Source organism: Mesitornis unicolor, unplaced genomic scaffold (genome assembly GCF_000695765.1).
Source record: "Mesitornis unicolor isolate BGI_N332 unplaced genomic scaffold, ASM69576v1 scaffold8964, whole genome shotgun sequence".
Classification (NCBI taxonomy): domain Eukaryota; kingdom Metazoa; phylum Chordata; class Aves; order Mesitornithiformes; family Mesitornithidae; genus Mesitornis; species Mesitornis unicolor.
Genome location: NW_010178010.1, coordinates 69,236 through 97,001, shown reverse-complemented (window position 1 = coordinate 97,001; position 27,766 = coordinate 69,236). Strand labels below are relative to the sequence as shown.

Below are 27,766 nucleotides of genomic sequence, written 5' to 3'. Positions count from 1 at the left end.
AGTTTCTAAAAGTGTAGTGTTACTTTATTCTCATAGCAAACTCATAGCACTGTTTGACTTAATATTTCCTATTGAAAACGAGCAACTATGAATACTCCTTATCCATCTATTAGATATAACGTTATCTTTGCTTACTCTTTTCCATGTGCTGTGCTTCCACTGCTTTTTGCTTTGATTTTTGCTTCAACCAAATCATTAGTTACAGCTTAGCAGAACGTGATAAATATCACTACTTTCCTATGTAGTTACAAGGTTTTATTATAATGGCTTAATCTTGGAATCTGCTTGCCAGAGAAATTAGTTCTTTATACTGTGAAGAAATGTTGACAGTAAACTCTCCTTTCCTTTCCACCCCCTCCCCAAAAGAAAAGAAAAGAAAGAGAGGAAAAACAAGGTTGCATTACAATTCTGGCAACATCAGCCACACTAATAAAATCAAATTCAATGTTGTTTTACGACTTTGAATTTATGTGACTGCACAGGATCAAAGGATTTGTATCCCACTGGACTGCAAGGTCTATAGTTCATGGCAAAAAAACTCATCAAAAAGAACATTTTAGTAGTAAGGCTTTTCATTTTAATCAGCCACAGTAATAAAAAAGCTGTTAGGTGTCCAAAAACATTCTTCCAAGATCAGAGACAACTTGCTCTCTACCACAATCAGTCTTCTTATTGGATCCATACTGCCTCTGTAGTTTTCGTCACTTGAAACTTCATCTTCAACTTGTTTGCACCCATTTTTTTGCATTGTTTTGACATTCTACATGCCAAATCATTGTATCAGTAAAAGTAATGATCCATAAAATTTCCTTGTCAAATGAGAAATACTATAATTTCTTTAAAGTAAATTGTCATCAAAACAGTTCATTAACTAAATAGAATTTTAAATGCCAGCCTGTATTTTTATTTTAAAATACTTGAATGGCAATATATTTATTTTTTTCTTCCTTCGATATAATCTTTTGAACACTAGAGGAGTTGTATGCTATGTAGCATTTACATTTATTGATATCTTGCATGCTGAATTGCCTCCTTTCATTCTGCAGAATTTAAATGTTTAACAAATCCTAACAATTGATAGAGATTTTACCAATATCCATTTACCAAAATTGTCCATGAAAGTATCAGTTTTCCTCTAAATTTACAGGCAGGTCTGAATTTAGCTGGCTAACCTTTTTTTACAAACTGTGTGAGGTTTATTTTTCCTCGCCTGAGCTAACTTACGTTTAGGAGGCATCAACACATGGGGACTTTTTCACTTTCTGCAGCGGTCGCTCCCTTTCTGTGTGGCATGACACGGATGTTACATGGCCTCTGGTAGCTGCTGTACGCCACTTAATTGCAAAATTCTAGTGGGTGTGGTATTTCCTCCTCACTGCTACCTGAGAAACATGCAGGCTTATATTGGTTTTTATCAGTCGAATATATCCATGATCTTATTCTTTTTAAAACCATTCACTGAAATGAACAGAAACTCGAGTATTAGTGGGAATTTTATTAGTTACATACCAAACATATAAAATCTACATAAAATATATTATCTACTGTTAATATTTATTTATTAATAATGTGAAATTTACCCCTTTAAGCACATGTTGTTAGCAGTTGGTTGTATTAAGGAGTATTTAGTTCAGTTTTTCAAAAGTGCTATAATTTATCATAAGGGATGACATTGCTTAGCAAATGTGCCTGTGGCAAGAAGTTAGTGAATCCAAGACATTAATAATTTTCTGCTTGTTATATATATATCAGATTCAAGAAGGATTTAGATTCCAGTGAGATTTCTCTGTGGGCACAGAGATGCCACAGTAGTGTACGTCACTTACCAGCTGCTGAAGTTGACATGATATGATCGTAAATGTGGAGTATGCTGTGGAGTATAATGAACATTGTTAGAGATCTTTTTCCTTATATTGGAACTCATAATGTTTGCAGGATTTTAAGATGTTACCAAGAAATTTCAAGGATGCATCAAGGGTTCTGTCTGGTTGTTTGATTAGAAGTTATGGAGAGAGGAAGGCTTTTATTCTTAATAAGAAAGTTCATCTGAGTAAAGTCACATGTAAACAGGACAGCTGTAGAAAAGCAAGGCCTAGAGATGAGCCGTTGTGACCTATGTATTGTATAACAAAATCCTCCAAGTGAGTTCATTTGTGTAAAATGGTTGGATGGTAATTATTAACAGGGAAAGGATTGAGGGGAGGATTTGTATATGTGCAGGAAAAAAACCTTGATGAATTTAATTTTACAGAAACATTTACAGAGCAAACACAGGCAATCGGGATGAGGAAAGCAAAAAGACAACCTGGAAATAACGCACTGAGGAGCATGGAAAAGAGGACAGAACATTAAGAGAGAATCAAAGATCCATGAACAGCTGTAAGAGGAAAAGCCAAAGCTCAGAAGAATATGGGACTGCGTGCAGTCCATAATGCAATGGGTAGTTTGTATCTTGTACTGAATAGTCCCTTGTAATACATGATCCTGGTCAGAAAATAGCTGAAGAGGGCTTGTGTCATAGATCAGCTGTGCGTGACTATTCATACTCTTCCTATAGTGACCAAAACGGAGGTGTGTTTGTTTGCTTTATACTTACATGGTCACTGAAAGCTTAGCACTGTTGCAAAAGAGTGAGCTTCAGTTCCTGCTCCTGCTATATTCCTTTGTCAGAAGGCTTACTTAAAAAGTTCCAGTTTTGGATTTTTTTCTTTCTAGACTTATGGTGCACTTCTTTTTTAGAAAAAAAAAATAAACAAACCCAGCTATTTCTTATTTATTGACTTAATAGAGCCATTAGACTCAATATGTACAAATGCAGTGGCCAAAAGCTTGCAGATCTGTTGACGAACACTTCTTGTTGGAGACAGGCGCACAGCCTTTGCAATGGAAAGGATGGTAGCTGGGCTATTGCTGATTCTGTGCCCTGGAAAATGAAGAGGAGGAGGAAAAGACAGAAAGCGTATATAAAGAAAAAATTGCTAAAGAATGGTACTTAATTTAAGAGAAAAATAATTTCATAGTAATATAATAAAAACGAAAGGTGACAACAAGCCTGTAATGAATATAGTAATTTCAGTGACACATTTCCCATGTAGTTTACAGCTGAATACAGAGAGAAGATAAAACAGTAAAGAAGAGAAAACCAGCACTGAGAATTGCTAGGAAGTGAGTTCAGGAGCAAAGCAAAGTGTAATACACCTGATATACTGTACAGAGGCAAGAGTGTGAAGAGCTGAAGCTGTTAATAAATGTTTCTTAATTTAGTATACAGAATTGAGTCTATAGAAAAGTATTCAAAATGTGTTATAAATGCAGACTAATTCTGAAGTGGGATGAAGAACATGTCACTGGTTAACATCGACAGTAGTTTTGACTGCAAGTGGAACAATGAATTGGAAGATTAGAAACATTTAAATACACAAGAAAACGTAGGAACACGTTAATTTAAATACTCCCTACAAAAAGGTTGTACCTGATTTGAATGTTTTCGCAGTAGAGAGAGTAGATAGTGTGTTAAAACCTTCATTTTCTCATTGATCTTCTGTGTTCTGAGAAGTGCAGTTTGCTGCTTTTGAAGCTTTTCTAAATCAGAATAAGAAAGTACCAGAAATCACAGCAGAGCACAAAGTGTAGTGCTTTCCTCAAAAATATTTTTTCCTTAGGTTGCCTTTAAATACCTACTTCTGTTGAGTGCATTACTTTCTCGTACATTCATTCAGTTGTTTGGTTTTTTGAAGTTAATCTTGGTTAGATGATGTTTCTTTCAGATGGAACAAGGAAAAAGATGAATTTGAGTGTATAGTACCAATTATTTCAGTACAGTCAAAAAAGTGTGAGAGGAAAGAAGTAGTAAAACTTCTTTATCACCTCCTTCCATTTATACCAGTCTAGAAATACAAGGTTCTGTTTTATTTTTAATCCATCAGGATTGGTGGCATAGGAAAGTGAAATTCATGAGTGAATTCAAAATTCCAGGTTGATGGCATTACTTTCTTCTTCCTGGTAGGTAATTCACACAACTTGTGTAGTTATACTGACAATCTATTACATTAAAGACTCAGAGCTTCAGATGATATAAATACACATCTTATAAAGGCTGGACATGTTAACTGCATCGAGCTTTATGTCTTCTGATACACTTTCTGTAACAATTTCCTTCAGCCCACAGTAACGTGCACTTTATAATGAAGCGGCTTTTAACGACTTCACTCATTATATGAATATGCATTGTTTAAATGTAGCAGTCCATCTGTTAAGTATGGGTATGCAATATGAAGTAAGGAACTCGTTATGGAAGATGCGTTCGGAGCCATTCTAAATGTGTAGCTCATATACTCAAATTCTTAATTATTAAAATTCTTAATACAGGATATACAACTTGATCATCTGGGTTTCCTTTACATAAATAGAGATTTTTACAATTCTATTTTAAATCTAGAATGCTCAGTGTAAATAGTTGAATTATTAAATATCTGCTTTGATTTTTGGATGTTTAATGATACTTGGCGTGTCAAAATGCAGTTTAATTGCGGTGTTGAATAGTTGTGCAACTTAGTTGTGAGATATTTTTTTGATGTGTAATCAAATAGCCACATGCTTGGTGTGTGTTTATGGGTTTTGCTCGTGTAGTCATCTGAGATTGAGGATCTCTTCATAATATATTCTGTAGAAATGTTAATTGTTCAAAGAATCACAGATCAATCTTTACGAGTAATTGCAGATGTTATTAAATCAGAATTTATATCAAGTTTGATATGCTATGAAATATGTATTTTGACAGTAAATATTTAAGTTATCAAACTTGAAGTGAATTAGTGCTTAAAATGTTATGGTAATTTGAAACCATCGGTAGTCCTGTATATAAGACATGCACATGATATTTTTTTAAAAATTCTGTATGTTGCAATGCAACTGGATATATTTTAATAATATGCTATACCAGTAATTTTGTACTCCAAAGTTACTGGCTATCAGGCTGTATTTCTTTCTCAACTATTCAAATGCCAGTAATTTTTAAAAAACTAGATATTCAAAAATATAAAAGAAAAACAATATTCAGTCTCCCCACTATGGTCAAATTTCCTCCCAACTACTTTTGTTATGCTTCCTCTATAAAATTATGTATTTAATATTTTTAAATTAGAAAAAGAATTGGTCTCTGCGTACGTCGCCTATACAAATATTAAGAGTTCTGGAAACGTTTGAGAATGATCATTTAGTTTACTTTTTTACTATGAGGTGTAAAAATAATCCTTACTGTGTACCGTCGAGAATGGTGATGTTCCATATGTAACCGATTATATTTGTTGAGGTATTTGTTAGAGAGGAATTCTGATTTTTATGAATATTGGCACAGGTTTAATTTTTTTTTCTTTGAAAAATCCTTCGCTAAATCTCTGATTGTTGTTAAAATTTAAAACAAATGTATGTTTTTTCAAGGACAGAGATTAAACAAAAAAAGACTTTTTTTTTTCTTTGTCAACACAATACAAGAATAAAAAGTGTGAACTCTTCCAAAAACTGAAGATTAAATTACTTAGAATGAAGAAAAAACCCAAAAAGTCAGAGGCTGTCTGTGAAAAATGTGTTTTTCTGCTCTTTTCTGTGTACAGGACTTTGATGGCCAAAATACTATTAAGAAAAAAAAGCTGTAAAGTCTTTAAAAATATTTCTCATCCACAGCTCAAGAATTCTTATCTTTTTTCTTTTTTCTTTTCTTTTGCTTGCTTGCTTTTTTTTTTACACACACACACACTCCTCAACCATTTCCACTTATAAAAACCATATCCTTAGATACACTGTGTCTTCTTTGTCCCTATTTTTTCAGTCCCATGGCTTGACATGAGTAACTAATTAGATGTAACAATCCGTGTATAAAGTCCGAGAAGGGCATAAAATTAAGCTCACTTTCTCTCTATGTTGTTTTTCCAGGCTAATTAGAGTAAAAAGTAGTAAAAGTGTGTGTTTCTCAGTTAAAGAAGAGGTCTGTCTCTGATATACATAGAAAAGCTTTGTTCATTAAGGACGTGTCATTTTTACACAGTTGCTGTTCAGAGTAGAATTCCACTTTAAACAATGGTGAAAAAATATTATGCATTAACAGTGAGGCATTAACTTGCTAGCTTCAAAGCTGAAGTTCTGCATATTGTTTGCTCTAAGCAGTGTTTTAAAGAACTCTTTTTATGTCTTACTGTTGCACTTCTCAGGATTTTTTAAAACTTTTATGGTTCAACTAAGTCTTGACTAATTACAAGCCAGTAACTTATTTTTTAATTTAGACTGCTGTAGACGTTTATAGTTTCTTCATATTCATACATACAAATTGTTCTAAAATTTTTCATATCAGAGCAAGTCTATGTCATGGTTAGAAAGTCTTTGTATGAGGTCACACTATATAAAGCAGTATCACAACAAATACACTTGAGTTGATTGCATTTATTTGACTATGTAGGCTATGATTGACTATATTGACTGTGTCAAATGAAGCTGTAATCCTTCTGTCACCTATCAGAGCACAGAGAAACACTGTCACACTGATATTGAGATTTGTCTGCGTCAATCCACGTTATAATTACAAAGTCATTTAGACAACCTGTGGATTACATTCTGAATGAGAGGATTTAATCTTTTTCTTTTGTGATTAATTACATGCTTCATCATCAGAGACTGTAATGGTTAATGGTAGTACGGCACACTGATTCAATTTTTGGGCTTTTTCTTCTTTTGAACATATGCTTCATATGTTCTTGAGTCTCACAAGACCAAGGCTGAGCTGTCGGTGTTACTTCAAAAAATCTATCTCGCCTTTTTTGTCTGTTGTGTCGAGTCACTTGGCAGGTGCAAAAATGGACTCACTGGAGTCAAATGGCATAGAGCTGGGTGTGAGGAGAAAAGACAGACAGATATTAGAAAGCCATTCCAAAAACTTTTTCCAGGTTATAGTCTATCAGTATTTGGGGTATTTGCATAGTCATTTTGTATCAGAGCAATATCAGGTATTTTAGTAAGTGGGGTGATTTTTTTTTTAAAGGGTAGCTTTTATTTTACCTATTAGCCGTAGTTTGCTCTGTTGTATTGCAGTCAGTTGGACAGGGCTGATCTTTTCCATTGATGAGATGTTCAGCACAGGTTCGCAATGTGTCCTTTTTGTTAAGCTTGCTTTAATTCTTGTTTATGTTAATAATTTTATTATTTTTATTAACATAAAATAATGTTGAAGATGTGAAAGAGTAGAAAGCAAGACAAAACATAAAACTATAACCTCAAATATAATTTAGAGTTTAGACCACCAGTTTTATATTGTAAATTAAAGACTGAATATCTGTAGTTGAAAAGGTATATAATACTACCACAGTTACTTTCATGCCCAGTAAAATGTAAGAAGTAGTTATGTTAAATACTGTGCTTGTTTTTACAGTGTGTTTTTGAGGTGACTTCAGATTTACTGCTGGGATAATCTTTAATGTTCAAAGTAAATTGTTCTGCTGGGGAGTTTTTCATGTCCAAGCAGGGCAAAATACTATGATAAACAAAGCAGCTAAATTCCCTAAGGCAAACTTATTTCACTACCTCATTTATGGATCAGTGTGCCGAGTTTAAAAAGAAAGGTGATTGCTCTGGAGCAGTTCAAATGGCAGAAAATCTTGTGATAGTTGAACTGAACTAATAATTAATCTGAGCAACAGCAAACTTTGATGGAGTAACAGTAGGAAGAGAAAAAAAAATCCAAGCAAAAAATGTTCTATTTTTTGTACGTGTTAGTCCTAGTTCTTCTAGAAAACTGATAGAAATTGAGTAGCTTCCAATACAAGTCTCTTTGATTATTTCTTTGTAAGGCTTTAAACTTGATTTCCCATCTTTACACTTGGCAGTCAAGAAAAGGAGTATTTTGTATCCAGTCCTTTCAGTTTGTTTACTTTGGACTTTATCTTAAGAAATTTATTAGAATGAAAGCTTCTCCTACTGCTTTAAGAAATAAGATATATTGTTTGTATTTCTATTCAAGCTTCTTCATATGATATAAAACTACAGTATATTATACTGCTGTATTTGCCATACTGAGCATGACTTGGATGCATATTAATTAATGCTGTAAAGTATTAACTCTGACTTAATACTCAAGTTGGAATGATAGATAGGGCGAGCTATGTTGCCACTTCTGTCCAGAACTATGTGGGAATTTTTCAACCATAAATTGCTGTGCTTGCAGGAATTTGGGAAAATCACAACTCATTAGCTACCTCTGTTGAAATGTTGGCTTCCCTTTGTACAGAGATCCTGAAAGAACCATGGAAAATAACCTGGAATAACAGCACTGGATTGGGTTATTTAAAGGAGATATTTCTGCGTCAAATGTCTTGTATTTTTCTGATATATAGTAAGAAGTGGGTTTTCTTTCTTCTTTACTTACATATATTCTTGAACTATCATTATTTCCTTCTACCTCAGTGAAATCCTCTTGGTTCTAAGATTTATTTTGCTGAATTGTAGATTAAAATATATCTGGTAGAAATGAAGTTTTAGTCTAATAGTAAAGATAAATTTCAAGGACAATTTATGTATAGCCCTGAATTTAATTGGTGAGAACCTTTTCAATATATTGAGAAAGTGTTTTAGTTTGGTTCTTTAATTTGGGAGGAATTTCAACCTCTGTTGTGTTTAATTTATTTTTTATTCCCTAACTTGTCAACCATGTATATGATATATTAATTAAATTAAATAGTCATGTCATTAAGTACAATAGCATTTGAAGAAGGTACCTTTTTTCTCTAGTGAGCTATTAATTAATGCATTCAGCAATTAAAAACCAGTAAGTCTGCCTAAAATCAAGGCACAGGTTAGAATTTGCTGAATCGATGTTCTAGACATTTACTCGTGAAATATGTTTTTTTGAAACACACACTGCTTACATTTCTTTAAAGATTATTAATTGTCCAATTGTTTAATAGCTTGTGATAAAGCCATTTAGAACTGGGAAAGTGAAGTATTTATGTCATCATGGTTTGGATAAAGTAAGAATATTGCCCAAAATATGGAGGTTTTTAATTACTACAAAATAAACACTTCAGAAAAATATTTGCACTAAGGGTTTTTTTTTTGTTGTTCTTGTTCTGCAGTCTCAGTTTGAACTCAGGGTATTCCATATTCGTGGAGAACATGCCGTATCAACTGCTCAGCTTGAGGAAACCATTTTACACCTGAAGAATGAACTTGATAATAAATTAAACAGAAGAAATGAAAAAGCAAAGGATATTGCTGTTTCTACTGAAGATGATAACCCACCAAAGACATATCGAAATGTATGTATACAAACTGACAGAGAAACTTTCATAAAGCCTAGTGAAGAAGAAAACAGAGCCGTGAAAAATAACCAAATAGTACCCAAAAAGCTTAATATTTCTTCTTTGTCACATAGTATTTCTGCTCAAAGTGAAAATAAGGACAGTTACAATGTACAGTCTTCAGAAAGTGTCTTATCTTGTCAACCAAAACAAATGCTGACTCCTCTGTCACTACCACCACCACCACCACCACTACCACCACCACCACCACCTCCTCCTCCTCCTCCTCCTCCCCTTCCTGATAATTCACTACCAGGTTTAGTTCCTCCACCACCACCTTTGCCAATGGCTCTGACTTCACTGACATCTCAGTTTGGATCTGATCCACCACTGCCACCTCCACTTTCTGAAGGCTGTAGGAATTTTCAAGCACCACCGCCGCCGCCACCACCACCGCTTCCAGGGTTGGGACCTCCTGTTCCTCCTCCACTGCCTGGATCTGGGTTACCTCCACCTCCTCCACCTCCTGGGCCTGGGTTCTTTTTTAATAGCACTTTATCTTCAAACCAAGGTCCTCGAAAACCCGCCATTGAACCTAGTCGTCCCATGAAGCCTTTGTATTGGACACGGATACAATTACAAGGCAGCAGGTAAAATATATTTATTTGGTCTTAGAGCCTTGGCCTTATTTATAGGCCATGATGCAAGGATGTGTGTACTATTTAAGACTTTACAAAAAGTTAACAGTCTAGGCACGTATAACAAAACAGTGTAGAGGCATGGAATTTACATATTAAAAAAATATTGATTCTGTTCTAGAAGTCTAAAAATATATAATGAGATATTCTAAAATATTAAATATAAATTAAAATTATACGCACTATAAATGAAAATTCTGTGCAGTATGACAGGAAGAAATTTTGTCAGATATTTTCTCAAAAATCCAAGTACTCCATAGACGACTCTAGAGACAGAGTGCTTCCTAGAGTTAGCACTAAAGAGAAAAGAAGGTAGCCAGTACTTTAGAAAGATGTATTTTATTTTAAAAAATCTGAATAAGAATTGAAATGTTAAAGTGGTCAGCTGAGAACTTAAAAGTTTCATTTTTACTTTCCAGTCACTTCAGGTGATACCATCTTCAGAGCACTATGTTGTGTCATCCTCTATGATTCCAGTTCTAGAAACAGTTAAACTGGAACTTAAACTCTGTGTATAATTCTGTCAGAGCAGGAAAAGTAAAGCATATATATAAATACATGCAGCTCGGGAACCTGTAGCATGAATCATCAATTATGGACAAATCTCAGTACTGATAGAGACATCTATAGTTTAAAAACTACAGAAGAAAATAAAAATGACCAATCTTGCTGTGATTTAGTGTTGGGATAAAATTCTAGCTACACTTGAGGTAAGGAATGCCATCCAGAGGAACCTTGACAGTCCTGAGGTGTGGGGCAGTGCAAACCTCATGAAGTTCAACAAGTCCAGGTGCAAGGTAATGCACTTGAGTGGAGGCAATCCCCAGTATCAATACACTCTAGGAGATTAATGGATTGAGGACAGAGAAACACTTGGGGATACTAGTGGATGAAAAATGGGACAGGAGATGGCATGGTGAGCTTCAAGCCCAGACAGCCAACCCTTTGCTGGGCTGCACTAAAAGAAGCATGGCCACTAGGTCAAGGGAGGTGATTCTCACCCTCTGCTTCATTCTGGTGAGGTGCCACCTGGAGTACTGCATCCAGCTCTGAGGCCCCCAGTAGATGAAAGGCATGGAGCTGTTAGAGTAGGTCCAGAGGAGGGCCATGAAAAGGATCAGTGGAATGGAACAGCTCTCCTATGAAGAAAAGCTGAGACGGTTAGGGTTGTTCGGCCTGGAGAAGTGAAGAGGAGGACCTTATTGATGCCTTTCAATATATAAAGGAGCTTATGAAAAACAAGGAGAAAGGCTTTTTCCAGGGCCTATAGTGACAGGACAAGGGGAAATAGTTTTAAACTGAAAGGAGGTAAATTTACATTGCATATAAGGAAGAAACTTTTTCCAGCAAGGTAAGTAAGTCACTGGAACAGGTCACCCAGAGAAGCTGTGGATGCCTCATCATTGGAAATCTTCAAGGTCAGGTTGAATTAGATTTTGAGCAACCTGATCTAGTGAATGATGTTCCTGCTCTTGGCAGGATGGGAGGGGAGGACAGGACACAGCATTAGATAGTCTTTAAAGGTTCCTTTCAATCCAAACCATTTTCTGATGTTATGAAAGTAGCCTAATAGTACATATGATTGTAGCAAATCTAAAGTTATTATGAAACATATTGGTGTATTGATTTGTTTATAAGGGATCATTTGGTGAACAGGTATAAATAAAAAATTTCTGGGCAGCTTTTTTGAAATGAACCCACAACTGCTGTTTATGCCATCTGTTTATTCAGCTGGCAGGAGAAAAGAAGGACTCCCATGTACACTTTCTGGGACAGCATGGATACCTCACTGCCCCAGTGGTATGTGGTTTCAGTGCTGCTCAGCTGCTCTTTGGGATTTTGGCTGATTCAACTTTGCTTCAAGTGTTTATTAATGTAATGTAGAGCTCCATTAAGAGGGTTGGCTCAAAAAGTATCTTTTGTGGATACTTAAGCGACACAGACTGTTTCTAGTTTTACAAGGAATTGCTAGAATCATGAAATGAAATTCAGGTCCTGTGTTACAGATGTAATGAAATGACATGATTATTTGGGTCTTAAAATTCAAATCAGTATTATCTGTATTCAGAGGTATTTTAGCATAAGTGCAGTTACAAAGATGCTACGTTTATTTTAAACATTTTAATAAATTATTATATGTGACATAATTATATATATGCTATACTATATACACACATGATATTACATACTGTATTATATTACATACTGTGTATTATATATTATGATTTTATATTATGTGTGATTTATTACAGATTATGTATTGTATTATTATAAGTCACTATAGATTATTTATTACAAATTATTTAAAATTAGTCTTTTATTTTATTTATAGGATTATATTTGAACACTATTAAAGTAATTACCTACATTTAAATGTATTTAATTTGAGGTTTATTTTAGTTTAAAGCTTTTTGTCTGAATTTGTTTTGATAAGAAAAAATCATTCTATTATAATAAAGGATTGTAAGGTGTTAATATTTTATATAAAACGTTTGACAGGAACAAACAATTAATGAAATATCAGTTGTATTCTTTCAGTGCTTCAGACTTGCATTGAAATATTCTGGAGCAGGAAGTTAGAGCATTTTGGTTTCACTTTACGAGGTTACTAGTGCAAAATTACTTCATAGTGAAGAAATAGTTGGTCCGTGAATAAACCTTATTGTAATTCTTCGTACTTATTCACTGAAATCAAAATGTTTGTTCTGAAATATTGCTGGTTCATCAAGCTTTTGCTGAATGCAAGATGAGGGCTAAGTCATAGCTTTCTGGTGAACTGCTGGTAACCAGATGTAATGGTCTAGCATCTTCATGGTCTGCAGTAGAACTGGAAATGTCTTCAAGGGTCTGCTGCTCAGAACAGCAGCTATCCAGGACTTCAAAATTCTTGTTACAGAGCCAGAAAGAATCCTTCATTCTTCAGTGTGGCTGACATGACGGCGAATGTCAGGGAGAGTGGAGCTGTGGAGCTGTAAGCATGTCCTGTGACACAGAATATGCTGCATCAGCAGATGATAATGGAAAAATTGCAGTTCCTTAAACAATTCACAATTATAAATGTATGGTTAGTCTTAAGTAGAAAAAACCCTGAATTAAAAACCAATAAAATAATTGTGGTTCCCCTTAATTGGTAGGTATTGCATTTTGTTGCATATTACATCTGTTATAAGTATGTGTAGTGACATCAGCCATTTGTATTTTACAGGAGCTTTAATAACTTTTATTTAATTGCAAATAATTTCACTGCCTTTTAGTGACATCTGCTGGAATAAGTAGGCCCACTTTCTACTGATAAGAAGAGCACTCAGAAGTTTTGTCCCACAAAGTACTGAATTTTTGAAACAAAGCTCATTTGGAATTCAAGTGCCCTGTTTGCAGCGCTAGCTAATATTTTCCCCAGATCCACATGAAACTAGGAGACTGTGTAAACAAGTTCCAAAGTGTTCCAACACTCAGTCTAGTCTTGGAAGGCGAAAAAAAAGAAGGAAAGATAATCCACATTTTGAAATTACAGTTGGTTGAATGGAACAGAATAGTGGTTAGTCTCCTAAAATATAAGCCTTAAGTTTCTCTGAACTGCAACAAAGATAAATATGAGGATACAACATGTGCAGCTGAGATGAAGTGAATCAAACCCAATACAAATGGCCCTAAATGCTCTTAAAACATGCTTAAGTAAAGTTTGTTCACTACTTATTGATATTGTTTATTTTATAGGTCTAAATATATTACTTGGAATTACGCAAAAAGCTGCTGTTGAAATACTTGTAATCCTTGTTGTAGTGGCAGAAATCTCTCAAGATGTGTTTCCACAAGCCACAATTGTAATATTTGGTTGTTGTACAAAAAATCTGTAGTATATAAATAATGCATTTTGATAGTTTAGCAGGCATGAATACTAAATGGCTAAACTTTTTGGCACAGCCTTCTGCAAAACATTTTGACTCCTCACAAGAGCAAGGTATAGGGAAGGAATGCTGTTTGTATACCAGCAGTCCATGTTGCTTTGAGTTTTAAATCTATTATGGTTAGTTCTCTTATGGTTTTTCATAAATGCTTATTGGAAATTTTATAACTATCTTTCACTTTATAGAAAAACTGCTATGCCGACATTATGGGAATCACTAGAAGAACCTGATATACTTGATACTACTGAGTTTGAATATTTATTCTCCAAAGACAACACTCAGGAAAAAAGAAAACCATTGTCAGAGACTTATGAAAAAAAAACCAAGGCCAAAAAGGTATTTATTGTTTCTTTGTATTTGTTTTTTTTTGTTTCACTATTTAGTTTTACATTTTAAGAAAACTCCCTTTTTATTTATTGTTGAATGAACAGGTAATGGGTTTGTAAATCACATTTTAAAGCAAAATAGGTGGATTGCTGATTCAACCCTTGCTTGAGAATGCAAGGTTATTATTTGCCTTGGAAGATTTCTTGCCTTTGTAAGTGAAAGTTCCATGTCCCAGTATGGTAGAAAAAATATTTTCGAGGAGAACCGAATGAAAGTTCTAATATATATCTTAAAGTGCCAATATTTCAGGCCATATCTGCCCTTTAACTGATTTCTAATAAGGCCATCATTAAGTTATTCTAGCAAACCTTTCTTCCACTGAGCTCAATTTTGTTGGAGAAATAAAGTATAAAGCAAGCTAGGACTGTTAGACAGTTTGAATGAAGAATGCCAAAAACCTTATTTCCAGTATGGTTGAAGAGCTGTGTCAGAAAGGGACAGGATAGCCATGTCTTTAATGGCCCAAAGTTTACACAGCAGCTATGTCATTACTGTAGCACAGATATCATCTGCCTCAGACATGATCTGTTACAGAGAGAGCTGCTACTTGCCAGTCACTGTGTGCAGGTAGGCCAAAGAAACAGCATTAGTAGCATTTGCTGCAGGAAAAATTCTAGGCTGAAGAATAATTGCTACTGCTTCCCTAAAACAATGTGGTTCTATATTAGAAAACCATTTAAACATATACTATATTTTAAGTTTGTTTGAGTTTACCTGCTTGGAACCACAAGAGGGCACTTTGTATGTAAGCTATGCTACCTGCCTTTTTCAATTTTATAAACATATCACATGAAATATACATACATAGCTACATATCAGTGCAGTCAGATCTTTCAAAGCATCTTTGATCACAAACTTCCTGTATTGTGTCTTAGCACAATGGTTAATGAAAAGTGTAAATAAGGCCATAGAATTCATTAAATTCAAACTTGTGTGATGCAAAAAATGAAAAATGGGGCCAGGATGAGTGCATCCTGGCATTTGTAAATGCCCCCTTAAGAAATTATGAATTGTTATAGTGTTTCAAATGTTAGGTTGAAGTTGGACATGAGCATCCCTGTGAAAAATATTTTGATATGTTTTTCTTGGCAAATGCTTCAAGTGCATACGGCATGTAGTACTCATCTGTAGCTGTAAATCACATTAGTTCTCATTTCTGATGCTCTCTTTCTAAAATTTATTTTTACATTTTGTTAATTTACCTCTTTAAGAAAGAATTATTTAATAGGAAATACAGGTTCCTAAAGAACATTGAAGAAGAATATTCCCAATGTAACTTTAATGGAGAAATAACATGCACAAATAGTTTCCTCTGTATTTCAAAATCTCATCAATTAAATGAATATTTCTTCATGTGTATGACAGCAAACCAGGTAGAGAATTAACCCTGTGTTCTGAAAGATGAAATTGCATTATTATTTTTCCTTGCTGCTTTGTAAACTAGCTTAGTTGCTACGGCAGCATGAACTTTTAATGATCTCTCTTAACTTTATCCAAAATAGAATTGGGTAATTGTTACTCTATACAAGATAGGAAATAATGGTATAATAATAAGTACTGTTACTTGTGAGAAACCTATGTTTTCTTACAAAGATATCTTCTTTATTTATGTCAGTCTTTGAGTTATTGCTTTGTTATTAAATGTAAACTTACTATTTTAAGACTAGGGTTATATTTACTAAAATTAATGAAATAAAAAAGTACCGTGTGAAAATACAAAAATAAATCCTCTAGGAGATGAATTTAGTTATATCTATTACTATGTCTAGTTTGTAAAACTCATGGGATTATGATCATGGTGTTACAAACCATGGGAATTGTCAAGCTTTCTATGAAAATATCAAAAACTTGTGGTCCACACTATTAAACTTTCCATCATTTGGTCAGTGTAAAAATTAAGGGTAAATCATCTTTTAGAATTCAAATGAAACTTGAATTTAATCAAGTATAGAAGCATTTTTGTACTGTACATCCCGTCTTTCCACCTTTCCCTTTTCAATGACTCATAGGAGCAACTGAATATTTTTACAGACAGTTGGTCCTCTCCTATGGTCCTGTGTTTTTCTTTGTCTCTCTGAAAGCCCAGACGTCTGTGGACTGGCTCCAATGGGTCAGTCTTGGTGGGATCCAAGCAATACAGTGGTAGAGAGGCATTTTCTTTAGTTACAGAAGGGTTTATTAGTAGATAGTAGCAGAAAGCTCCTGTAGATTACTGTAAAACTATTGGTTTTGCTGGCTTCATTTGTGCTTTCTCATGCTTTTTCTCAGCTCTCAACTCCTCTTGCCTTTTATTCTGACAATTACATCTACCTGCTAGGGTTTTAACAACAATCTTTTTCTTTGCCTCAGTACAGAAACCTGTGCTTGTCTGATCTTATGAATGTCACAAGTGTCATGGTGTATGGAACTGTGCAATCTGGTTAAAGATGCTCTCTACAGACATTAAGACAGACATGAATTTCACAAGGTTCATCATTTATTACCATTTTTAGCTGATGCTGTGTTCTTTTGTATTTCTTTGTAAATTCCTTTCTCATGTTCTAGAAAAAAAGCCTTCCAGAGCAAGATAGGTACAGCAGTATGATCTCAAGTAGTAGTTGTGTTTGGGATAGTTAAGCTGTAAATTTTAAAATTTAAAAATACGTGTTAGTGCTGACCTATTCACTGCATTAAATCTCTTCTCGTCTGCACAAACTTCTTCCTATTTCATATCATCTTATAAATAAACTAAGTTTAGCCTCCTTGGTATTTAGAGAACTGACAGACCAGTAAGTGGTGCAGGATTGCTTGTTAAAACATTAATTAATACTTTTCTCCTTGAATGGGAATTGCATCAGTGCGTCACGATCAAGTTCCTTATGCAATTGGAAGTAAGAGCCTGTCTTTCAAATTAAAGAGGAATTGTTTCTCATTTAATTGGATCTTCTTCATAAAACTAAGGAGACTTTAAGAATTAGTGGCCTGTTGAATTATGACTTCTTTAGCATCCATTCGCATGCCTCTTGCAATTCCAATTAAAATAATCTTATTCAATTTATTCTCAGAATTATTACTTTGTGAAACTAGTCAGAATAATCTGTATGTTTACTGTGTCAAATGAATCCTTTGGTGGAAAGCTTCACATTAAGCATACAGAAATTTCACTTTGTTCTGTTCTTACCCATTTGTCCACATAGTGGACACCTTATAGCAAGACAGATTAAAATTTTGACCATATGCTGTGCTTTTCTTGCTTACAGCTGATAAGTATCTACTATTTTTCAGCCAGAAATATCTAAATCTTTTCCTACATAAATGGAATGGATGGTCTGTTTTTCAGTACCATTTGGAAACTTATGATCAGAAAGGAAACATATATATTCATATTCATATATATATTTATACTCATATATATATATATAACGTACTAACAATATAAGATATAATTTATAAAATAATTATTTATAATATAGAATATACTCATACATATACTCAGTGTCAAAATAGGGTAATTGAGAATTCTATGAGCATCTATATGGATCTGTTTACCTCAGTATTTTCACTTATGACCTGGATAATGGAATACTAAGTCTGCAACTACTGCCTAGTTCTGAGAGGCTTCAAAATGCTGGAGTAGACCCTTTAAAAAGCTTTCATGTGTCAGAGTTATGATTTGAAAGATAGGGATAAGCACAAAACTAATACAGTTAACCACAAGGTTAATGCAGTTTAAGGATATTCAGCTACCTAAAAATAAGATGGGGTACAAGTAGCTACCCATCTGGGCAATAGTTTACCAGAAAGGATCTTGAGATTATAACAGCTCACAAAAGGAACATGGATTTTTGTTTTCCAACTAAAAAGGGGAAACAAAACGCCTGTTGATAGATCTATAGAAGTATTGCTTGCAAGACAATCTGCTCAGCCTTGCCTCAGTTAAGAACTGCATGTAGATTTAGGAGCTGCAGCCCTTCACTAAAACTGTTTACTAACTGTAAAGAGTCAAGAGTGAGAATGATGACAAGTGTAAAAGTAGCCTCTGAGAAAAGAACTGACTGTTTATGATTGCATAGTCTAGAAAAGACAAAGTTGATTGGGATACACAGCGTCCTCAAGTGCAAGCAGCTGGTGCAAAGAAAAAAAAAAAAAAGAAAAAAAGAAAAGCTTTCTAATAGTAAGGATACCAAAGGAATGCAGAACAATTTTGGCTGGGGAAATTAAGTTTCCGTATTGGGAGATCTTTTAAGAAAATTTATTTTGAATGATACATATATAGTTGATACTGCCTTGAAGTGCAGAAATGCTTTGGATGACATTTTGAGTGCCCTTCCAACATCACAACATTACTGGGCTTAGAAGCTCTGCAAAGTGTGTGGATGCTCATGCTCCTTCAATCATGTACTCCTTTGGAAAATGCGACAGCTTTGGAAGAACCCCTTACTTTTCTTCCAAATCTACATCCTCTGAAATATTTCAGGAAACCCTTATTCTTGTGCATTTATCTGCTCTGCATGTATGCAATCTTGCAATTAAAAGTTCCACATTATTCTGTGGATAATGATCAAAATTAATATTCTAGTTTTGTAGCTATTATGTCTTGAGAGTAGAAATTGTCTTTTCTGGATGGGGAGAATTTACTGTCTAGATGAATATATTAGTTGTGTCCCTATATTAGAGCAAAATAGTGTGCAATATATTTAAAAATTAATAAATGTAATTCTTTTCTTATAAGAATGCAGACTAAAAGTATAATCTTATATGAGGTAATACAATGCAGTGATTTTTTTGGATATGATATCTATGAAATGGAAAAGAGACTATTGCTTGCATCCTGACTTTCCTAGAGGCTCTGGATGGGTAAAATGTATAGAATTTATTCTATAGAAATAGATAAGATTTCTTTCCTATGACAGTTCTGAAGTAGCTGAATTTCAGCAGGCAAGGTTGGAGTTACTGGCCAAAATAAAGAAGTCCATTGCAGTTGAATATCAATCAAATAAGCTTCTCTCTGGTTTTGCCTAATTCAGCTACTGGTATGACACAACTTGGCAATATACACTGAATCTAAAAGTATTTACACCATGTAGGGTATTGCGGTCTTTAGTTAAACTTTTACAAATGCATGTAGTCGGTCCCACTTTCAAAATTCCAGCTTCTTGGAAATCCAGAAGAAAAAGAGCTAGATGCATTAGGTTATTATATTACATAGAATCAGTACCTAAACTGGTTATTGGGCATTTAGGCTTCAAATGTCTCTTAAATATGACTCCTATTTTTGACTCTTATTTTTAAAGTATCACTGACTTTCTTGTGAAAGTGCAATTCTGTTCTTGTATTACCAAAGAGAAGGCAGGCAGAATTGGGCCATATCTTTTGAAATTAAATAAAAACCATGATTCATTATGTATTAAGCTACGATACCCTGTAAGCCTGAAAAAGAGGTAAGTTAGAAAGGAAGATTCCTTTCCTGTGATTTATTCCATGTGCATTCTGTAGCTCCATTCCTGAACTTACACATATTTTGAAATTGCAGTAGTTTTTCCGATATATTTGAGCAATTGTTAGTAACTTACCCTCAACAATTCAAGTATTTTCTCTAATTTCTCAAGAAACAAGATAGTTGGATATTTGTGATGCCACTCTGTCTTCATCTTACAAAAAAAATGAGTAAATGTCAAGTAATTTGTGTCAGGTGTATGCTCCAAATGAAAGTCCATCAATCATTTTTGGCCCTTTAGTGCAATGATTATCATTTCAAAGACGCAGGAGGACATTAAAGATAATGGCTTTTCTGTTGTCTATTATCTCTAACAGACTTCCCATAATTAGTAACATGTGTTCTCATTTAAGAAGAGTGTCAATATTTTGAGTGAATTGCATTTTTTTAACTGAAAGGGATATGTCTGTCAGCAAGTTTTTTGTCCATCTCACTAAATGAGGAGTTACAATTAATGAATTTTCTGTTTCTGCAAGGACAGATATTGCAGAAAATGTTGGAAGCTTTACAGGGTTGAAACACAATGACTGTCTTCAGCTGTCTGCATCAGATAATAAACAGTGTTCAGACTTGAGTAGAAGTAGTAAAATGCTGGTGCGTTTTCTTCCGAGGCACTCTCACTTTCTTTTTGCTTTGTTGTGCTGTACTGAGAAGAACGAATACGGCATTTCCTTCTTTACCACAAAGCTTTTTAGTCATATAGGGTACGGAAAGTATCTGTCAAGGGTAAATATCTATTTGGTGGCTTCATTTTGGTTTTACAGTTTTTATAGGAATGAAGATACTGCAGTAAGTTTCTTACTAGCTCATTTTTTGCCTCCTATTTTATCCTGAGAAATTTCCATTTTTCTGTCTTTTAGCAAAAGTCTAAACGCAGTGGGGGGTTTTTAGTCCAGTTGAATTGCAAATAGACTTACATATCTCCTAAAAACATTTTGAAACTATTTTTATAATAGAAAGCTCTGTTTCATCCATATGAAATAAAAAATAGTTAAACTTGGCTCTCCTTTGAGTAGGAATAGAAGAGATAATGTCTTGTCTTAAGCTTCTGATATTTCACTGGTAACTCTTGGGGTGTTTATGTAGAATGGCTTGAGGGGCATACTTACTTGCTTTTTGTGCAGGATATTCCTCTGTTTGAATAGGGTTTCAACAGACTACTTATGGGTCCAGGCTGTTGACTTGACCACAAAAGTTAATGAAAGGGAATGGAGGGAAATACTGTGATAGGAGGACAGCTTTTTAGCTTATGCTTTCTCTCAATAAATTTGAATATTATGGAAAGAGTCCATGCACCAGCAGGAGGAAGGATTTAGCTTTTAGTCAGTAAAGTAAACTGAATCTGTTCAGATTTCAGCACCAGTAAGTATCCTGGACAGAATGTAGACATTACAGTTAGACAAAACAGTGAAGTCTGTCATATAATATTTAATGAAATACATTTCTGGCTACATTAGAGAAACACCTTTTAATGGGAATGACAGAATAATTTATGAATGTATTGAAGCTTCAGTATGTCTCCACTTTTAAATTAGGTGATAAATATTTGAAAGATGTAGAAGGGGCACTTGTGTACAGCAAATCAACTAACTTAATAGCATTAAAAAGTAGTCAGGGAACACCACATAGAGCAAATAATGTCATGGATCAGTAAATTAAATGAATTAGCAGCAGCAGTCCTGGTTTTGTCACTAAGCCAGAAGATGCTGCATGCGTTACAAGGACGCATTCATAGTCTGGAGGAGCGGCAGGCAGCTGGCAAACTCTGCCAGCTGGCATAGCAGCATCAGCTGGCGTCAGCTGGATTTTAGCTGCTTACCTGTCATTGCCAGCTACAAGCAAGTCCCAATATGCTAAGAGGTGATCAGTGATTTGTCTTTTAAAAGCATAGACTAAATAGTTCACTGCAGTCTTTACAAACTTTCATTTTATTTGCCTTATGGTTTTTATGAGCTGGAAAAGTGCTGATTTTTTGTGTCTCCTTTCCATTTCGAATTCACAAACATATTTAATTCCCTGTCAGTGACTTCCCCAGAATAACCATTATTTGGAACAAAATTTGTATCTCTGAAAATCCTTTCCTTGTTTTACTACTGATTATATTTTTGTTGCAGAATCTTTCCCCTTACACATTGGTTCTAAACATCCATCACAAACATCCTATCTAATGCTTAGCTTTAAAACTGTCTTTTTAGAGTAGTTTTGTGCCAGATTTAAGCTATTCTGTTGTCTTGCTGCTCCATTTTTGCACTCTAATGAATAAAATATTAGCCTACAGTTACAGATTTCAGTTGACTGAAGCTATTTCAGGTAGTCTGAGTCTAGTTTTATGCCTGGTAATTGTGACCATGTGTACATTTGTCTAAAATGCATGTGAACATACAGTTAGTTGGCCATTTTAAAACATGACTCTCTGGTTTAGCTTTTAAAATTCTACAGGGTCATCTTTAATTTTTTTTTTCACTAATCTTTTAAGGAGGAGGTCTTCCTTAGCAACTTGAGCTTGTTTGATGGTATCTGGAGAATATATTAGCAATAAAAAGACTTTAATAGAATGATTTAAACATCATCGTGTCTACAGCAAGTATAGTCTGGAAAGGTTTTGCCTCAAACTAGGCATGTCTAATGGGGTTTATGACAACCTATGAATTTGTCCCTGATCAAGGTCAGCGTGGAGGTCAGTGAATGCTATACAAATTGCATACTATTCAAGCCTGTAATTATCCCTGTGAGAAGTTAATGTGCTGCGGAGCTCAGCGAATTCATGTAAAGCTTCAAAAATGGCCATGATAAACCCAGCAGTTACTTATATTTGCTCTGAAAAATCACAGTCAACAGGATGTGATGCTTACAGAGTATTCACTTATGGTAACTTTTAGCCAAATCATCTTGTCTGCTTGTGTACTCAGGACATAAAGAGCCTGAATTCTTTCCCATTTTAAGAAAACAGTTTCAGTAGTATTGCTTTCTTAATATCCAGCACACGTGCTGTAAATATAGACTGAAAAGACTCTCAGGATAGATTTTTTTTTCCAATTTTGGCAGAAAATATGCAACATCTACTTTAAAGTAAATTCATGAAATGTTGAGTCTCTTCAACAGGGACAAGAAATATCTGTCAGATCTTTGTTGAAGGCAGCATGTATTCCGACTTGTTCATGTATTGTCCCATTTCAGTACTCTATAAATAAGAACTTACTTTGCATTTGCAGGTAAAAATGTCACTCTGGTTTCTATTTTTCCTGTGGTTTTGAACTACAAATCTACTTTTATGTAGGTGAATGAATAAGTAGTTACACAATTAAGTATTCCTAAATTCCATAACAGAAAAGTAAGAAACATTTGTATGAATCAGTACACATTTTGTCAGTTAACTGTCTGTAATGTGAGCAACTATATTACAAGGATAAGGGATAAACATTTAAAGTTTTAAATATTATTAAATATCCAAATATTAGTGCCACCCAACTTTTACAATTAAATTTGGATACATATGCCTTAAATATTGTTTAGATACGAGGAAGATAAATTTAGGGAAAACTTAGCTATTGGTTTTAATTTTACAGATGAGTTAGGATTTTTAATAGTACTTGTTCATCAGCTCTATGAAGTAAGCCAACTGCTTGCATTTGAACATTTCTTACTTTGAACAACTTATGTCTGTATTACATTTTGTGATGCACTGCTGTCATATATTCCTTATGGCATAAATCAGAATCACAAATACCAACAGTCCAAACATAATGGGAAGTTTGGTTTTGACATTCTAACATCTGAACTAAACTAAAATTCAGGTAATTTATTTTTCATGATTTTATTTGTGGTCTGATCTACATCAGTATCACTAATTTCAACCAGCCAAAATAACTTCCTCAAGGTTTCCCTCCTTCCCATTTCTTCTCTTCCCCCAACCTGACATCTGAAAATATTATAATCTGAATGTCAGTATATTATATTAACAAGTGTCTGATACCCAAAATGTGAACAAAATCCCCAAATCCATGTGAAGCGTCAAGGGTGTGGAAGAAGCACATTCAGACAAGAGTGAAAGAAATGCTTTTAGTAGCCCCGGTGTTGCATAAATAGTGTTGAGAGTGCATAAGAAGACATTTCTCCAGGTCGTCTTGGTCAGAAATGGATCCTTTGTCAAAAAGATAGACTTAAAAGTATTCACACTGAAATACAAACTGTCAGACAAACTAAGGAATTTGTGATGCACTCTGAGTATCTTAGATAGTTCTGTGCAGATCACCTTAAAGACAAGGGGGGCAAGTATATTCCAGAACATATATTTGAAGTGCCTTTTCTTTTTTCCTTCTTAGTACCATCCTGCAAGTGACCTGGGGAGAATTCAAGCTTACATTTATCAGTCATTTTTAAGATGCAGAGCTTAGAGCTGAGATGAAGGTTTTACTACCTGATTTATTTAATAAAAAGGTTTAATGTTTGGAGAGACATTGAATTCAATTTGCAAATTAGCTTCTGTTATTAATATGAATGAATCCTTTGTGGAGTGTTCACTTGATCAGGGACAACTTTGTATCGTCTTTCTAGATTATCAAACTGTTGGATGGAAAACGGTCTCAAACTGTAGGAATTTTAATATCCAGTTTGCACTTGGAAATGAAGGATATTCAACAAGGTAAGTGTTTCTTACCTTAATGTATCATGTTTGCATGGATATTTTCTCATAGCCTCCTTCTGAGAATTTCTTACATTACAGAACGTGCTTTAAATATAATCCTCTTCAAGACATCCGAAGAATCATTCTTCTAGTATCTTCCAGTATATCTAAAAGTTTTACCTAAATAATCAGAATTGAATTTAGGTACAACTCCTTCTTTACCGTTTCATTTCGCATATCATTTTCAATACAGTATTTTCTCAAAACTGTTTCATATTCTCCCCCTACAGTTCCCCCCCTTTTCTTAAGCAAGTCCTTCACTGACAAAAATTAAATGGAGGGCTTATAGATAAATCTTTTGGTCTTACGAACGTACAGTCAGTATTTGTCGAATGTTTAAATTTTTCCTCATTAGCAGTATAAAAAGCACATTGCTGCCATACAGCAATCAGAAAGATGATTATTGGATGGCATGTTTCAAAGAGCAGGGCTACTCAGTGTATAAATTCCATTACTGGTAGAAATTATCTGAGTTTGCCAATACAACTGTAAAGAAATACAGATTTTTCAGAACACTGGGGTAATTCAGATTCTGCTTATGTTCTAGATTTAAAAAGATATTTCGTTTAAGGATATTGTTTATTTCTTTTTCACATTAAAAAAAAGAAAATATTCGCCGTTTAAAACAACTGCTGGAAGAATTCAAGTTGCTGTCTCCTTTTTGCTATTGTTTTCCCTCCATCACATGCAAATACTGGGTAGGGTGTTGAGATGCTGCTGGCATTGATTATTATTAATTTCAGAAGAGCCTTTTTGCATCTAGCACTTGAAAAGCACAAGGGTTTACAGATGGCTCTTGGGGTGGAAGGAAACAACAAAAAGAAGGAATAACTTTGTGCCTGCCAGTATTGTGTGAAAGGTATCAGAATGAGATGGGAAAAAACTGCTATTACTAGTTTTGAATAAATTGCTGGCAGGAATTACAGCAGCATACGGTAGGATAGCAGCTGTATTGTAACAACTAGGTGGTATTCTTAAGTATCTTCAGAGATATTTTCATGACTTTTTCTTTTCTATGCCATGATGTTCCACTGTAAAATAGAACATCTCTCTGTCTGTCTGTCAGTCATTTGCTGTTTGAATGTTTGGGTATGTATACACTAGCATTTTAGCTTCAATTAGCAGTGCACTTTTGAATCAAATCTACTTGTCCCCTTTGCCATGTTTGCATTGCAGAGCAGTCTCAGAGTGCACAAATATCCTTCAGAATTAAACTAGATGTGAAGATGTGCTCTAGGAGCATGCCAGCAGTCTCCACCTAGAGCAGGCTTTAAATCCTGCAGGATCAGATTAAAGGTAGTTAAAACTCCCTGAGATGTGTATAGTGTGAACACTGGATCCTCAGTACCAGCTGTTGCCATCTACAAATCCATCTTTAAAGACTGCACTACTTGCAGTCATAGACATAGTTAACGTAGTCCTACAAGTTTAATGAAAATTAGGACACTGGTAGAAGAGAGACACCAAAACAAGTCCTGGCACTGGAGGAAAGTTTGTAGCTCATCACCCTCTCTCTTCTGAGGTAGCAAATGACTGTCCTGTCACCACATGGATTGCTCAACACAGCAATAGGATATGCTGCCTCTTGCTTATGGAAACAGCCAGGAGAAAAAAACAAGATTTGGAATACTGTTAATGGAACATTTTAAAAAAATATGTAACAAAGCAGGATGAGTGACTCTTATCAAGAACTATGCAGAGGCTATCTAGCTGAAAAAATAAAATCACCAGACTCAGGGAATACATCTGTTCTGTAGAGAATATCTTTAGAAATGTATACTACAATGAAGACAACAGTAGGATTATGCTTGTTTCTCTTGTAGTATGTGTTTATCTCCTAGTATTTTGTTTCATTTAAATCTGTAGGATTAATTCTTTGAAGACCACCATAGTCATCATACTGGATGAAAAAAGATCCTAATAAGCTAAATCGTTCATTGCAACACCTAACCAAAACAGTATATAATCATCATGAATGTCAAAGCTTTTTGGTTTTGCTTTTCTTTTTCTTTTTACAAAGTGAAGTTACAAAAAGTTACCTCTAAGAAACATGAAAATTAAGCACTCATCCCTTTTTTCAAGCCAATTTCCATTGCATAATTCAGTATATAGAAGACAGGGAAGAGAAAACTTAATGGTCTTAAGTTTTTCTTAAGAGAAAATGAAGAAACTTGAAGCAAAAGAAAGTTGAAAAGAAAGAAATAAAAAGATATCTAATTTTATTTCAAGTTTTTCTGACCATGTCTGTTGAAAAACAATATACAAATGTATTTACTGTCTCTGTTTAGTGCAGTGGTCACTCTACCTTAAGTTGCAGTTACAGAAATACAGATCTAGAAAAACTGTCCTCAGATGCAGTGCCCTGTGGATACAGATGCGTGCAAAATTTAAAATACTGTGAGAATTCTCCATCTACAGGATTACCCTCTCAAATTAAAGCAAATAGTTTCACATCATATTCTGTAGATAGTTCAGCAGTGCAAAACAGCAAGTGACCGTATCTGGCACCCAAATGTTTCAGTTTGCATTTGATAATAATGCAGCTGCCACACTTCAGGAAGGGAATCTCCCACATACTTGTTCGAGAGAGTGAAGTTCATCCTGTGCAGATAAGTTTAAATTCGTGTTGTATCTGGGTACAGTCTAGGGAGAAGACAATGTAAAACTGAATAATTATTTTGGCTGCCGTTGGTATTATATGATGTGGAGGGAAAGTTAGCACTGTCATGCTCCACCTGTCCTAGTACTCAGCTTTCTGGTAGGTGGGAGAGGAGGAGATCCCAGGTGCTGTGATGTTCTGTGAACACTAACAAATTTTACTGCTGAATTTGATACTGAAGAGGGCAATATAGTTTCGGATTAGGCCACTATTAATAATACTTATTTCTGGTGAAGAAGCAGATAGAAATTTTGTCTGTCTCAGTATGCTATATAGGATCTATAGTTATGTTTAAAAATCAAATATCAATAATCAAATTGTGCATAGGTTTACGATTCTTTTCAAGGCTTCTTCCTTGTGTTTTTTTAAAAAACTTTATAAAAATAAGAGATGAGGAATAGTGGATAACAGCTTAAGAAACAAAATTGTGGGTCAAGACAACTTGTGTGACTTTGCTGTTGAAATATTACAACTCACTCCTCAATGAGGTATTTCAGTTCTGTTTCTAATGGGAAATGCTGGTAATAATTGTATGCAAAGACTCTCTGTAGGCACTGGTCTCAGCTTTTTACAGGGCAACATTCCTCAGGCAGTTCCCAGTATAGGGGCTAGCAATAGCAGTATACTGGAAAACACATAATAATACTCTTTTCTGCAGCATGTGTCATCTGTG

General features: G+C 34.6%; 1 protein-coding gene across 1 annotated transcript in view; it reads left to right on the top strand.

Moving 5' to 3' along the window:
- Positions 1-482: 482 nt before the first annotated feature.
- The window catches only part of FMN1 (formin 1), a gene marked incomplete at its 5' end in the record, with an annotated part of 95,531 nt that continues 68,247 nt past the window's right edge, over positions 483-27,766 (top strand). Inside the window, 4 exons of the mRNA XM_010182303.1 lie at positions 483-567; positions 9,117-9,931; positions 14,073-14,223; positions 24,305-24,392. Coding sequence (XP_010180605.1) covers positions 483-567; positions 9,117-9,931; positions 14,073-14,223; positions 24,305-24,392 — 1,139 coding nt within the window. The remainder of the gene's footprint in view (positions 568-9,116; positions 9,932-14,072; positions 14,224-24,304; positions 24,393-27,766) is intronic.